At 40.6% G+C, this 16,835-nt stretch overlaps 1 protein-coding gene across 3 annotated transcripts in view; it reads left to right on the top strand.

Annotated features, from left to right (window-relative positions):
- Positions 1–16,048, top strand: part of ERBB4 (erb-b2 receptor tyrosine kinase 4) — a 642,433-nt gene extending 626,385 nt beyond the window's left edge. For all 3 annotated transcript variants that reach the window (XM_072121352.1, XM_072121351.1, XM_072121353.1), the window contains 2 exons: positions 5,256–5,553; positions 6,599–16,048. In XM_072121352.1, the coding sequence (XP_071977453.1) occupies positions 5,256–5,553; positions 6,599–7,044 (744 nt within the window). In that variant the 3' untranslated portion in view covers positions 7,045–16,048. The remainder of the gene's footprint in view (positions 1–5,255; positions 5,554–6,598) is intronic.
- Positions 16,049–16,835: the final 787 nt, after the last annotated feature.

Here is a 16,835-nt window from a genome sequence, read left to right as displayed (position 1 = left end):
ACAGCAGGCGGTGCTCAAACTGCTGAGCCTAGGCGACAAAAGGCACACCGCCCAAGAGCTATTACAGGGCATCACGGCGCAGACTGATCTGTGGCTGGCACCGCTGAACCTCAAGCCGGGAATGGTTGTGTGTGACAACGGCCGTAACCTGGTGGCGGCTCTGCAACTCGGCAGACTGACACATGTGCCATGCCTGGCCCATGTGTTAAATCTGATAGTGCAGCGTTTCCTCAAGACATACCCCAATCTGTCTGATTTGCTCACGAAGGTGCGCCGCATCTGTGCGCATTTCAGGAAGTCCAGCCCAGATGCTGCCACTCTCAGGGCAGCGCAGCGCCGCCTCCAACTGCCCGCTCACCGACTGTTGTGCGACGTGCCCACGAGGTGGAATTCAACACTGACCATGTTATCCAGAGTTTACCAGCAGCGCAGAGCGATTGTAGACTGCCAGATGTCAACTTCCACCAGAACTGGTAGTCAGGTCAGTCAGCTTCCTCAAGTCTACAATGAGGAGTGGACGTGGATGTCTGATATCTGTCAGGTGCTGAGTAACTTTGAGGAGTCAACACAGATGGTCAGTGGCGATGCCGCCATCATCAGCCTCACCATCCCGCTGCTTGGCCTGTTGAAAAACTCTCTGGTCAGCATGAAGTCGGAAGCTTTGCGCTCGTCACAAGAGACGGGGGAAGAATATTCCCTTGTTGATAGCCAAAGCACCCTGAGGTCTGTTTCTCAGCGCATATCGGAGGAGGTGGAGGTGGAGGAGGATGAGGAGGAAGAGGAGGAGAATGTTGGCGAGACACAAGAGGGGACCATTGTTGAGTCCTTCACTGTTCAGCGTGTATGGGCAGAAGAAGAGGAGTTGGAGGAGTTGGAGGAGGAGGAAATGGACAGTCAGGCCAGTGAGGGGAGTGAATTCTTACGCGTTGGTACTCTGGCGCATATGGCAGATTTCATGCTAGGCTGCCTATCCCGTGACCCTCGCGTTCAAAGAATTTATTCCAGCACCGATTACTGGGTGTTCACTCTCCTGGACCCACGGTACAAGCAAAATCTTGCCACTCTCATCCCTGCAGAGGAAAGGAGTGTGAGAATGCATGAATACCAGCAGGCCCTGGTGCACAAGCTGAAACAGTATTTCCCTTCTGACAGCGCTAGCGGCAGAGTGCGTAGTTCTGCGGGACAAGTAGCGAGGGAGAGTAGGCGAGCAGGCAGCTTGTCCAGCACTGGCAAGGGTACGCTTTACAAGGCTTTTGCCAGCTTTATGTCACCCCAGCAAGACACTGTCACCTGTCCCCAGTCTCGGCAGAGTAGGGCTGATCTTTACAGAAAGATGGTGAGGGAGTACGTAGCTGACCATACCATCGTCCTAAATGATCACACAGCTCCCTACAACTACTGGGTTTCAAAGCTGGACATGTGGCACGAACTGGCGCTGTACGCCTTGGAGGTTCTTGCCTGCCCTGCCGCTAGCGTCTTGTCCGAGCGGGTTTTCAGTGCAGCTGGTGGCATCATCACCGATAAGCGTACACGCCTGTCGACTGACAGCGCTGACAGGCTGACGCTTATTAAAATGAATAAAGGCTGGATTTCTCAGAATTTCCAATCTCCACCAGGTGAAGGAAGCTCAACCTGAATAATTGATCCACTCCTCCTCCTCCTCCTCATTTTCCTCCTTCTCCTCCTCTTTGTACAGTAAAGCAGAGGAAAATGGCTATTTTTTGACAGGGCCCACTGGCTCTTGCTATACTTCATGCATTTAATTTTTCTGGAGGGCCACCTACCCGGTCCTCTGTTTGAAACAATTTTTGTGAGTGCCACATACAGGCACTCAATCTATTCCATTTTTCTGGAGGGCCACCTACCCGGTCCTCTGGTTTGAACAATTTTTGGGACTGCCACATACAGGCACTCAATCTATTCCATTTTACTGGAGGGCCACCTACCTGCTCCTCTGGTTTGAAGAATTTTTGGGACTGCCACATACAGGCACTCAATCTATTCCATTTTACTGGAGGGCCACCTACCTGCTCCTCTGGTTTGAACAATTTTTGGGACTGCCACATACAGGCACTCAATCTATTCCATTTTACTGGAGGGCCACCTACCTGCTCCTCTGGTTTGAAACATTTTTGGGACTGCCACATACAGGCACTCAATCTATCCCATTTTACTGGAGGGCCACCTACCTGCTCCTCTGGTTTGAACAATTTTTGGGACTGCCACATACAGGCACTCAATCTATTCCATTTTACTGGAGGGCCACCTACCTGCTCCTCTGGTTTGAAACATTTTTGGGACTGCCACATACAGGCACTCAATCTATCCCATTTTACTGGAGGGCCACCTACCTGCTCCTCTGGTTTGAAACATTTTTGGGACTGCCACATACAGGCACTCAATCTATCCCATTTTACTGGAGGGCCACCTACCTGCTCCTCTGGTTTGAACAATTTTTGGGACTGCCACATACAGGCACTCAATCTATTCCATTTTACTGGAGGGCCACCTACCTGCTCCTCTGGTTTGAAACATTTTTGGGACTGCCACATACAGGCACTCAATCTATCCCATTTTACTGGAGGGCCACCTACCTGCTCCTCTGGTTTGAAACATTTTTGGGACTGCCACATACAGGCACTCAATCTATCCCATTTTACTGGAGGGCCACCTACCTGCTCCTCTGGTTTGAAACATTTTTGGGACTGCCACATACAGGCACTCAATCTATTCCATTTTACTGCAGGGCCACCTACCTGCTCCTCTGGTTTGAACAATTTTTGGGACTGCCACATACAGGCACTCAATCTATTCCATTTTACTGGAGGGCCACCTACCTGCTCCTCTGGTTTGAACAATTTTTGGGACTGCCACATACAGGCACTCAATCTATCCCATTTTACTGGAGGGCCACCTACCTGCTCCTCTGGTTTGAAAAATGTTTGGGACTGCCACATACAGGCACTATCCAAATTAAATTGTCTCCATAGCAGCCTCCACACGTTGTCTCCATTCCTACCTCCAAAAGTCGTCCATATAGCTGCCTCCATACATCGTCCCTTTATCAAACGAGGTGTGTCAGGCAGAAATTTGGGTTGTTTTCATGGATTCCACATCAAAGTTGTTAACTTTGTCGCCACCCTGCTGTGTAATCCACAAAATATACTTGCAAACTTTTACCATTTAGGGATATTATTTCAGCGCTTCTTGCGCATCTGTTTACATTCCCCTCACCCGCCATATCCTAAACTTATAAGAACGCTACTACACTTGATCTTATACAAAAGGTTCTTAGAAGTGCTGTTTGGGGAGTAGCCTAGAGACAGGGGCTTGGATTGGCGAAAGCTCGCCTGGCAGCGGAGCGCCAGCTCCATGCCAAGATCCAACTAACATAGTTTTAACTGCAGCACCTTTAATCTACTACTAGTTCACTGCCTCCATACATGGTCCCCTTATCAAACGAGCTGTGTCAGGCAGAATTTTGGGTTGTTTTCATGGCTTCCATGTTAACTTTGTCGCCACCCTGCTGTGTAATCCACAAAATATACTGGCAAACTTTTATCATGTACCGATATTATTTGAGCACTTCTTGCTCACCTCCTTTGGTTCCTCTCTGCCACCCATTGGTTTGAAGCCTGAGTCCATTTAGGGTATGTCGCCATGACACTCTCTAGCCTGCTGCCGCTGCCTCTGCATGCCGTCCCCTATAGTGTCAGGGTCAATTATTGCATGTTTTAGATGCTATCTAGCTTCATTCTGTCACTCTGTCATGGCCATGCTGTTGCCCATAATTTTGGCATAATGGTGCGTTTAAGCAGCCTCAGAGGCATCCATGCATGCTGCCCCTGCTGTTTCCTGTCCATTTCCGTGGTGTTTCCATCCTTTTCTGAGGTTCCCAGGTGTTTGGCCAAGCTTCCCTGTGCAGAGCCTTGGTCCCCTTGAAAAATGCTCGAGTCTCCCATTGACTTCAATGGGGTTCGTTATTCGAGACGAGCACTCGAGCATCGGGAAAAGTTCGTCTCGAATAACGAGTACCCGAGCATTTTAGTGTTCGCTCATCTCTAATGCTATGTAATAATATGGTCTGTTATGTACAATAGTATTTGACATATTATTATACATAAATTATACAATTGTACATAATTTTTGCTATACCTAGCATTTCATTTCATGATTACATATACATGAGTACGGTATCAAATGCTGTATAAAGTATACTACTTACCTCTTTGTAGAAGCTAATGATAATAATCTTTTCAGGACCAATTCCTCATACATCCATGCTGCTGCTGTGTTATAAAGTTATTATCATTGAGATTCTCCAGCAATATTGTACATTTTACCATTAGTTTTACTAATGTTCCTAGCTAAAAAAAAATGTAAAGTTGCAGAACATCCCTTTGCTTTCAGGTATGAGAACCATATCTGTGTCCCAGGGGTATTTTAGAAAATCATGTTCCAAAGAAGTGAAATTTTTAGAGGACGTAGCTTTCGGAAGTGTTCCTGTTATGACAGCACAACTTTGTTTGCTTTTACGACCAATTCTAACTACAGTGACCTCAGAAACCAATATTTTTGGCAATGGAAAAGCCACATACAGTAACTGTGGATATGTAATAAATAGTTTATCTTTTGTGTAAATGGCTTCCTTTTGCCTTAATGGAGTCATATGTACAGTGGATGACATGTGTTCCTGCTGACCTCAATATGTTTACCCCACCAGGGTCAAACTCATCCACCATATGATCTTGAGGCCTAGTTTCATAACTGTTGATCTCAAAATTCCAACAGAAGACAACTCCAGCAAGAGCCTATTTTGCAACCAAGCGATTATTGTGTGGCTCAATTTCTTATAGATAACTTGAGTATAAGCCTAGTTTTTCAGTACAAAAAAAAGTGCTGAAAACCCAAACTCGGCTTATACTCGAGTAAATAAAATATAGGTTTTACCAGGTTTTTGTGGTAAAATTAGGGGCCTCGGCTTATACTTGGGTCAGCTTATACTCGAGTATATATGGTAATTTACACAAACCATTTATTTTAGCACAGCAATAACAAGAAATAAAATAATTTGTGCATATACCCTGTTCATATGGGAGAAGACCCAGTATAATTTTCATAGATTGGTCCAAGGAGCCCCAATCTGACACAGAGTACTTCCATTTTCTTTACATAACAATTAACCTCAGTTTGAGAATGTTGCCTGGAAAGTTAAAGGAAAAAAGGTTTCACTATCTTTTTTTTTATATTTACAGAATCAGTTTGTGTATCGAGATGGAGGATACACCACACAAGATTCAGTAACTCTGCCATACAGACCACCTGCTTGTCCCATACCAGAAGTTCCTGCAGTCCAAGGTGCAACTTCTGAGGTCTTTGAAGAAACGTGCTGCAATGGAACTCTCCGCAAGCAGAATACAGAGCGAGCTCCAGAAGACAGTAGTCTTCAAAGATACAGTGCTGACCCCACTGCATTTGTAAGGGAGCGTACATCACGAGGAATCGTAGGGGAAGATGGTTACATGACACCCATGAAGGAAAAGCCTAAGACAGGTTAGTTGAGAGTATTAGCATTATTCAATTAATGTGCTCTGCTTACACCTCTTTGTATCCACCTCTGTAAATGCCTGAATATGTTAAACCATTCCTAGACTACATTCATCTCTTGCATTTCCTACATTTCAAAGATATGTCAGGAGAATCCCTGACGTATCACTACAATGGTGGGCAGCAGTGTATCCTCCTGTAGGTGCGAGGAGGAGAGAACATTGACACCAGGCTTTGAATTGCTACTGACTATGTTCTGAGTGTCTCCCGAGTTATGTTACTGTCCATATGTTGACAATTGCATCACTGGGGAAACACCCGCAGGGTATGGTCAACATAGGCCGGGGATAGACACCATGCATACCCAGACTGCTGTGCTTTTTCATTCAGTGTTTCCTGCGGGATGCAACATATATTGGGCAAACAAGGCATGAAGGATGCTTTTGCATGCATAAATCTATGGAAATGGTTAGCACATATGCTGGGAGCATTCCTGATGTACATGCTGAACATGTCCAAAAAACCTGATGTGAATTCATACTTACTGTTGAGTGTCAGTCAGTGGGCATTTCTTGACCAATGGCAGGCGATCAATGTGGTGAGTGCTGAAAAAAAATATCAGAAATGTTTCAGTCTAAGGGCTTGTTCAAATCTCAGTGATTTCATCAGATTCTTGCATTAGTTATTAAAAGTCAAGATCAGGTGTTAAGACTACAAAGAAATAAGGAATTATAAGGTTATGGCTAACAATAACCTGATGTAAATAAAAAAAATGATGAAATAACTGACATGTGAATTCATTTCCCTGATCTAAACTTTTTATTATTCTAGACTTTGGAGCCAAGCAGAAGGAGTAGAGCTTCATATGGGACCCTTAAACCAAATGGGCGGAAATTTAGATAATTTTCCCCTCATATGCTATTTCCCTGCTACTTTATAACATAATCCCTGTACCCTGAACTATACTAACCTTTACTAAAATTAAAATCTTTTACATCAATCGATGTTTAGGTAATATCAGAATTAGCAATAACTCTATGTTTTGTCCTAGACTACTTAAGCCCCGTGGAAGAGAATCCTTTTGTCTCAAGAAGAAAAAATGGCGATCTCCAAGCTCTGGATAACCCTGAATACCACAATGGACCCAATGGGCAACCAAAATCAGAGGATGAATATGTCAATGAGCACCTTTACTTTAACTCTTATGCCAAGCCCAAGGAAAATGCTGAATTCATGAAAAACAATGGACTTACTGTGCCAGAAAAAGCCAAGAAGGCATTTGACAACCCAGAGTACTGGAATCATAGCTTGCCTCCAAGGAGCACCATTCAGCACCCAGATTATCTGCATGAGTACAGCACAAAATACTTTTATAAGCAAAATGGACGGATCAGGCCCGTAGTTGCAGAAAATCCTGAGTACCTGACCGAGTTCACTCTGAAGCCAGGCACTGTCCTTCCCCCTCCACCCTACAGGCACCGGAACACTGTTGTGTAGAACTTTCAGTATTATTGATATTGGGAGAAACCCATGAAATCCCATAGAGTCCTTGAGCCCTTCTACTCTAATAGCCACCTTATTTCCTCAGGTGTGCTTCCTCTCAATGCCAGATCTCTCCCATCAGAAGGTAAAAGAATGTGCTAGGTTATTTTATTATAATTTATTAAAGAGAGCACTTGATGATGTTCGTTCAGATCGGCAGCTCATTCATTACTGACAAATTGTCATCTGATGACCAGGCACTGGTAAAACACCACTGGACAACCAATGAAGCTGTAGCAATTGATCAACGTATCTTTTATGTTTCCATGTTGCAGACATTGCAGTATTCATATCAACACAATACAGTATTTCAAGAAGAACCAAATGAAAACCAATTAATTATTTTTATGGTAATCCACATGATAAACATTTGCATTACAAGGAAAACTAAGCAGTTTGAACATGTCCTCCTCTGCAGAAGGCTTGATTGACTGTCTAGAAACCAGAATAGAATTTTTTTGAGCCGAGGAGACATGATTCACTTTGCTAGCCTACGTCTAAATAAATTTTGGTTTTGTTTTTAAAGTTAGATTTTCATACGACAGAGTTTGTATTTTTGTTAAAATGTGAGAATGATTGACTTGTTAAGGTATGCTAAAATATATTAGTGCAGAGTATTTAAGTCAACATGTATATGGTGATTGTACCATCTGTTACAAGGTGACATCTTCGACTGGTCCAACGAAATGGATAAAATCTGGCCTGGTTTGATGATCAATTTCACAACATTTTCCAACCAAGATATTATCACTGGCATCAGAATAAGTCCTCTAACATGAGTCTGTACATGGCAAAATAACATTTTTTGGATGGGCAAAGAGTCAAAAAGTCCAACCTATGACAGACCTATAGAACATGCTGCATTTGGTTGAAGAGGAGTAAAACCAGTGGATTTTAAAACATATTTATCAGTCCCTTTAAATCATGGCCTTGGAACTAAGAAGTTTCATAATTGTCACTTTGTCCAAATCGACACTACAATGCAATTCATCTCAAAAATCTGCTTCAACAAAAACATTTCATCGATTATTGAGAAGAACATGGGAGTAAATTCCTCACCTTTCCATGTGGTGACTTGCTTAAAGGCGATGTTACCAGTGTTTGGAGCCATATATTTTATTTCAGGACTTGAAGCAACTGAGGTACAGTAGACTGGTCAACGACATAACAAGCCTGGACTGTAAGGAAATTTAATGCCGCAGGGAATCGCAGACTTTAGTCTAGAAAGTCAGTTTTGCACTTACAATGTTCTCTTTGTCCTTTATAGATTGTTGTATTTTTTGTTTTTACTTTTTCCTTTTGGATTTCGAATGAAGCAATATGAAGGCAACCAGCAGAAACAAAAGATGTTCACAAATAACTCTGACGAAACAGATTCATATTATTATTGTATCGAGGAAAGTAACTAGACATTCTTATGATCATAAGCTATAGAATTATATATAATGTAACGGGTTAGACAGAATACTAGTGAAAGTGATTAAGGGGGTCAGGGTCAAGTTTTGGGTTCAGGAATTCAATAGATTCATCACCCAATTAGTATATCTCAGAAGTTCAATTCATTTTATTGATCATTTTTTTGGGGGGGTTAGGGTGTGACTATATCATATCATATTCTTTCCTGTTTATGGATGGAAGATATTCGACATAAAAGCACTTTAAGGTCTTCCTGTAGCTTGGGTTTTCATATTTGAGAGATGAACATCTCCAGTATATGTTACATGTCAGTGCTTGTCTTCAAATCTTATTTCAACACCATGTTTTCTTGTCTAATAACTAATATGTGGGATATAGAGATCTGTGGTGTTTGGTAGACTGATCTTGGGTGTTGTGCTGCTTCCAGGTTGATCTCATCCCTTACAGATTCTATGGATACTCTGAAAACATGAACAAAGCTACCATGAAGGATTCTTATGATTTATTTTGTATAGTTTATTGTATGTTGTCTTTAAATTACGAAGGGAATTTTATTAGAATAAGATATATATTATTGTTTTTATGTATATTTCTAACTTTTTTTTTGCTACCTTTTGTTTGCTGCGTATAAGATCTAGGTAGTCGTTCCGTAAAAGCCAGCACAAATCCTTGGAATAGTTCAAAGCACCGCAGTATTATAGATGAAGCAATGAAATGACAAATATATAAGCTGATCAATGTGAATATCAAATTTGAGGGGTCTTCAACACTTCCATGTAGTGTCTGATTGCCCCATATTGCATCCCAATGGTGGGTATTACAGAGGAGGATGGATTACCGGCATTGTGGACACTTTGTTACCCAAAAACTGGATATAAATACATTTACGATGACAGAAGTACAACTGAATGAAACTGTAAATGGACTCGATATTTAGCTCCTAAGCTAGATAAGACATCTCCCTCTACAGAATGGTCGCTATGTGGACTTGTGTGTTTATGATGGAATTGTACATCCCATGGTTAAACCAAACGGAGCATGTTGTTTGAGAATCTGGACTCTCTCAGTTTGATGACAAGATACAAGATGATCTAGTGCCAAACCATAATATCCACCTTTGGGGCATGAAATATTCATCATAAACACTGCCAACTGTGTACTATTATTGCTGATGAAGGTCTGTATCACGGCTAGAAATTACTTGGGGTATTTCAAATAGGTTGGACTGAATCTCGGAGTTTATCATGGCCATCAAGTAACCCCCCTAACATGTGAATGGAGTATAAGAAGTAGGTGCACTGTATCCAGCAGAAATGATGGGCAGTGAAGTCCACCTAGTGAACATACGTTGAACCACAGAAGATTCTATTGTAGTGCGGGTTTCCTCTGCACTGCTGGTGTCATGATTTATGTAGCATTAAGTAGTTCTCTGTTCCATTGGGTCGATTACTTTATTCCACAAATAAGAGAAGATTCTGCAGTGCTACACTGTTGCTAAATCTTTTCTGTGGGATTTTAATAGAGGAACTTTAATGTAATGGCAGCTGGATAAGAAAGCATGTGATACAGTATGTCTTAAAGGGAACCTGTCACCAGGGACCTCATTTTCACTAAAAAAACAGGAAGATGTCTTTCTGCCTTTTCTTTGCATTTGTATTACAATATGATTGTGTAGTTAACTGAACTTGCACCCATCCAAATCCTCTGTGTAGTCCCAGGGGTTGGGCTTTGGTTTTGATGCATTTAAAAAAAGACATGTGACTTGTCTGTGCTGCTCACTCCTCTGATCTCAGCCACCACCTTTGGGCTCCTGTAAAACTCCTCCCTCCCCGAATGTTGTTAGGTCACCACAAGGTGAGCTCAGTCCTTGTGTGAGTGAAGGAGCTGGAGGGAGGAGTGGGTGCTCTAGGAGCACAAAGGTGGAGGTTAAGCGATGAAGAATGACAGCACAGACAAGTTACATGTTTTTTTTTAATTGCATCCATACCAAAACAAACCTGGGACTCAGAACAGGATTCTGTCAGGGTGTAAGGTAAGTTAAAACACACAATTATATTGTACTGCAAATACACAGAAAGTCAGAAAGACATCTTTCTCAGTGCATCTGTAATGGGCTTCTGCAACCTGTCTTTAGTGAAAATAAGATCCCTGGCGATAGGTTCCCTTTAAGCATTATAATGGTAGCACCCATATGTCGTAAGACCTTTCTAATTTGGGGACACTTACATCCATTATGAAGTCCTGTGGTTGCATGTTCCTTTCTTGTTACAATATCCTGTATTGTTATATGACATTCGGTATTTACCAATCACATAGGAAAATATACAAACAACTTCTAGGTCTCTGCTGAACTTATACTAGGAAACACTGATGGATATTCCAGTGAACTTGCGGTACGAGGAGCAATGTTTCTTTATACATTTCTCCAAGGTCTGATTAATTATCATATCCATTCCTTTAGTCAATAAATGAAGTACTGATACATACGGCTGTGTCCTGAGAAAGTAATGGATTATACACAGATTTAACATTAACGCCAATATATTGCAGAGGAGAAGCTGTTGTACACAAAATTGCCAGAACTCTTCCTTCTGTAAGGAATTAATACATAACATCCGACACATCGCTTCTCCATTTGATTGCTGTTTTAAGAGGCGCATAATGAGATTTTGGGTTTTAATCATCTTAATTTAAACGCTTCATTGTTTTATATTTTCCCTTGTTCCAATTTCCTAACAATTCAATATCAGAATCATGTCCGTACTTGCAAGTTTTATTTTCTCTAACCAATCTTTAATAAGATTTATCATTTTAATATCTCAGTTATATGGGTATTACCATTTACTTAAGGCAATATATGCTTTAACCTTCCTATGCCTGGACTCTTGTCTGAAAGTATCTGACAGCTATCTGTAAGGTTAATTGTTGGCTGAGTGTAGTGACTGTCCCTTATTACAATATCTGTTTTTCAGTGTTCCTTTTGTGCCTCTAAAAACAATAAATAATAAAATGTATTTGATCCATTCATTTCAGATTTCCTACACAAGTGAGGTACATCTAGCTGCAGCCTGTAATTGACTTAAAATACTACAGTAGGCTTGGCACTCATACTTACATCTTAAAAGTTCACTGGAGTATTAAAGGGTTGATCACTCCTTTAGATAAGTTGTCCATCTGCCTTGTAGAAAATCCCTGAATGTTCATCAAGTGATTAAGCAGTCCTGCTACTTACTTTTGCCGACCTTCTACGCAATTTTCTTTACATCGCTGATCTCACAGAATAGGTGGAGCTGCTGCAGCACAGTATGGCTCATCCTGCTATCCTCTCCCTCTCTCTGCCAATGTGGACGGACTGTGAGTAGAAAGGGTGACGTCACAGCAGCTGTGTATGTATGCAGAGGGAAGCATGGTGAGAACAGGGAAATGCTTCAACTTTTAAAGGAGGCAAGTACACAGGTACATATATAGGCAGAGACAAATCTTATAGAAGAAATGTATTGAAAATTTGCCAACCCCTTTAAGGAATTATATACTGCAGCATTAAAATATACTGAGTAAGGATCTGCAGTACTGGGCAGACTATATTTTTGAGCTCAAGTTACTAAAGGGGACAAAGGAATAAGGATTGAAGAAAAAGTAGGTGGTGGTGCCTCCCACCTTCATGGGCATCCTCCCGTTGCACAGACGTGCCAATCTTTATCTTTCCCCAACATCTCATGATGCAAATTCTATACATGCTTAGTCACATTGATCACTTTACAACCGGAAACAACTACTGACAAGTTTTCCAAGATCATGTTTTCTATTTCAATGGTAGTCATCTCACAACACTCATTGTTGGACATATATATCCAAGAGTAAAGATAAAAGGAGGAGACATCTATATGGGGGTTTCCATGTTTGTTTGTAAAACAAAACATAAATCTATTGTTGTTACCTACAGGGGCAAGATGCTGGAAACATTGAGTACTTAGGGCCCCTTGTTAGAACCGCATTTGTGTGTAGTTGCAATATTGGAGCAATACATCCCTTTGTAAAATCACCGTCCTCATTTGAACTAGTATTGGTCTCCTCTTTGAATACAAAGTATCTTCTGCTTTCATATTCAGCTGCCTTAAACTATTTAAAAAAGACAAAAAAAATATTACGTTACTAAGAAAATGTGAATAGTATTTTTCTAGCTTGTCAGAGATACAGCCAGTTGACTTTGTACATAAGGGTGGGCACTTTCTCCATTCACCAGACATCTTCCTATGGAACCTAGCTGCTCTCTTTTGAGTTGATCTGTATATATGTATGTACAGCTGGTGGTTACAAATCCTGTATAGTCATTTTTATTCTTATTTTTTATTTTATTTTTTTGCTCATACCCTGTATCATTTGACATTACTTGTGATTCTGTTGCCGTGGCTTGCTTAATTCCTGCACTTGCTTTGATTATTCTTCACATGCGTGAGCCCTGCTGTTCTTTTTCTCAGAAATCCCCTTTGGTTTGTGTATTATACAATGAAGGACTGTTCCCTGCCCCCGCACGTAAGCCTCTTTCCTGTCAAGGGCCAATGCATTTACTTTGAGCATCCTCTTGACAGATGAAGAGCCATGAAGGTTTTGTTTAACTTTTTAATATAGTATTATTTCTTCAATTTTTATTCTTTATGTTGTAGTTTTATGTGAGGGAGTTTTGATTAATGTTGTACTCGTTGTGATTTTGATCCATTGCTAATGTATTGTATGAGTGCAGTTTAAGGCGGCCATAAGTACCGCACTCTGATTATCTACTTTTTATTTTACATGTGATGGGGGTCCTTGGGAATTAATATACACAATCCACCAATATAAAGGCATCCTGCAGATCTCATGATCACATAGTCCTATACCTGCCAATAATGAAGGCTGGAGCTACACAGCAATTTGGGTTGCAACAGCATTCAACGTGGCCAAAGATCGTAGTATCACCCTGCTATACTCAAAGTGATGAAGTGAAAGAGGGAGTAAAAAAATGTAAACATGGTCAACATGGCAATCCACGGTCACAAAGCGGTAGCCAAAATTGTGTAGCCCCAGTCCTATAGACAATATAATTCTCATTGGCAGTGGTGGGTGCTCCGTCTTATTAGAACACCCTAAAACCAGTTAAATCAAGAAGAACCATTACATGGGGATTTCTGCTTCAGCTCTTTAACCTTAGTGCTCCTTTACCTATTTACTCCACAGTGCATTGCTCTTACTTTATTCCTAAATAAAAAGAAAAAAAATTATTTAGCTAACATCACATTTGTAGAATTCTTTTTATTGTTGGAAAATCTATTCTTCTTATCTATGTAAGTAATTTAACTTAAAATAAATTCGTTTTAATGGAAAATAAAGTCAAAATGATCCTCTGACACATAACTCTAAGCACACGTCCACTGATGTCATAGCCTATTGCTTATATTAATGGTTTGTCACTTTTCTATATATCTCATACAGCAGGGGGTACAATATGTGGTTCCTTAAAGCTTTTACATGCTGGGAATCAGTGGTAGACCAATAGATTCCATTGTGGTCTTTTAACATATCAGATGATGATTTTGACTATATTTTCCCTTTAACATCTCCAAGGGTGGTGCAAAGAGAAAATGAGATTTGTATAAAGTTCTGAGTCAGGTTCTATGTATTGGGTCATCTTAAATGGTATAAATGATTCCAGAGTGTTACCTGTCAGGTGATAATCTCTGCCGTATCTGTGTGCAGGATATGATGGAGGGAGAAACACAGTGGTACAAGCACAAACTGCCAGACGAGAAGATGAAATAAAATGGGCTACATTATTGATGATTTTAATGTTTTTTAAAGGTCCACTTACGTATTTATGATACGATTGTATCGGAGCAATGCATTGTTGGAGTGATATACTGTAGCACAAGGTGTAAAGGTTGTATATTTTTAAGTAATTGACTTAGTCCCAGAAGTTCTGTTTCAAGTTACAGGACCACTGGAAAGTTGCTGTCCAAACAAAGCTAAATATTTAAAGAATGTCAATGTTCTTAAAATATTCATTAAGATGTAAAATTTTCATTAGGAAACATTTATAAATTAAAAGTGGAAAGCCATTTTGTCGTATAAAGAAGACTTGTTATCTCTCCGAAATAACTGTATTCCCCAAAAATCTCTATGTTTAGTCATTCCACTTCTGCTCCTCCAAGAATTATTATATTCTACAAATAAATTAACAACTGGTCGTTACCAGTTTGGGGCATATTTCTTCACAATCAGATCTTATCCGATCAGTGCTGAGAATGCCCTTTCATAGGTGGAATGGTAACAGCATTGTCACTATCTCTATAGTAAATGGTCAGTCCATAAAATAATCTGCCTCTTACTTAAGGGGTTGGTCACTTATACCAAATTATAACAGGGTAAGTATAAGACCATAATAGGGATACTGATATTATACTTAATAACTGTTAAGGTTTGGCATTTGTGGTTTGGAGCCTTCAGTCATGTGACCCAGGGCATCAGGCAGGGGCGTAACTAGGAGAGGTAGACCCCCATAGTAGACTCCTGAATAGAGCCCCCCTTCCGCCTTAAAAAAAAAGTCTACATATTTGTTTACTCACATATGTGAGCTACAATCACGCACAGTCATGCACTCATATATACACATATTTATATGCATAAAGTATACACACACCATATATACATACAGTACCATATACACCCATGCAGCATACACACACATATAGCATATCCATACACATAGAGTATATACATACCACATACACACAGCATATACACACCCAATACCCCAGATACTGGGGCCCTGTTACACTGTGGGCCCCACAGCAGCTACTACCGCTATAGTTCCACCCCTGGCATCAAGCCTTCTGTGATGTCCCATGTACAGACGATTTTCAGAGGATGGAGATGGCCATGCAGTCAGTACTGTCTGCAGGCCCCTCAATCATAACCATTCACGTATCAGTGGGTAAAAGCCGACTGGTATTGGAATGTCACTGGAATGCCCCAAGTCCTGCTTTAAGGGGGTCATTTGACCTTCAGTTCCTACTGGTGAATGCCACACTTTAACAGAGTAAGCATAATATGGGTGACCCTATTAGGGTCATATACTTCCTCTATTAAAGTTAGGTATAAGAAGCCAACCCCTTTAATATACCAACCTTATAATAACCTGTTTATTTTATGCAAAAAGCTGAATTTTAAAATGTGACAAACTCCTTCACTATTCCCCTTTTACTATAGATGTACAAAAGCTGGCTAAAATAATGTAAGTACCAGAGTGTGTAAAGAATGACACTTGGATAAATTTATATTTCATCTGTGGTTTGAGACAGGACTGAAGAGTTATTACAATGCACAAAACCATATGCACAGTCCTAAAGGGTTAAATGAATGTACATCTGTACGTTGCTTTTAGACTCCTATCATTTACAAAGTCTCACTTTTTACAAAATGGCTGTTCCCAATGGGGGGGGGGTAACAGATTGGCCTTGTGATTGCCTCAAGTGCAATGTTAAAGGTGATTTGCAGACAAAAAATTAAATAAGAAGCAGTTTAGGTGAAGACATTAGGTCATGGATTTGTGTAGAATCATGGGATACAATTCCTGGATGAACTGCAGCTATTAAATATCATAATGTCTAAACTGTAGTAGAGCGGCCTGTGACCCTGTAACTTCAAACAGACTCTTCCCCATCTGTGAAAGAGCAGAGATGCTGTGAACATATTGGGTATCCGAATACGATGCATCCGTACATTGCCCTGTTCTCATACATTAGGCTATCGTCTTTCTCCGGACAGTAGTCCAGCATCATTTTGTTTTATTGTCATGCCACCATTACCATCCCGGCTGAACAATTTGAAACCTGTTCTGCATTTTTGTTAACTGAATCTGTCAGAAATATATTTTTAATTTAATATAAATGAAATTCAATAAAATATGGTAAAAATTTTCTTGTGTCTGGATGTTGTTTTTTTTCAATTACCCTTAGTTAATTTTCAGGCATAAATCTGAATCTAAAATACTTTTCCCACAGACCTAGAATATTAGATGTAAATGATGAAGCTCTTAGTGACCTGGTGGGTCAAGATTTCCATGAGTTACACAAATGAGGGCTAACAAGATTGAAACAGGTCCACTTGAGATTGCATGGATGATTCTAAGTTCCATTTTTACAATTATAGATGACCAATTCTATTTATTAGTTTGTAGATTCCGTACAGAAGTCTGCTGTGGGGCCCTGCCTCTCCTAGTCGTGACTCTGATCTAGAAAAGCCCCCAGACAGGACGGTGTGGTCCATTTAAACAACAGAAACTCAATATTTGTAAT

This window comes from Engystomops pustulosus, chromosome 8 (assembly GCF_040894005.1).
Source record: "Engystomops pustulosus chromosome 8, aEngPut4.maternal, whole genome shotgun sequence".
Classification (NCBI taxonomy): Eukaryota; Metazoa; Chordata; class Amphibia; order Anura; family Leptodactylidae; genus Engystomops; species Engystomops pustulosus.
This window is presented reverse-complemented; position numbering and strand designations above follow the sequence as displayed.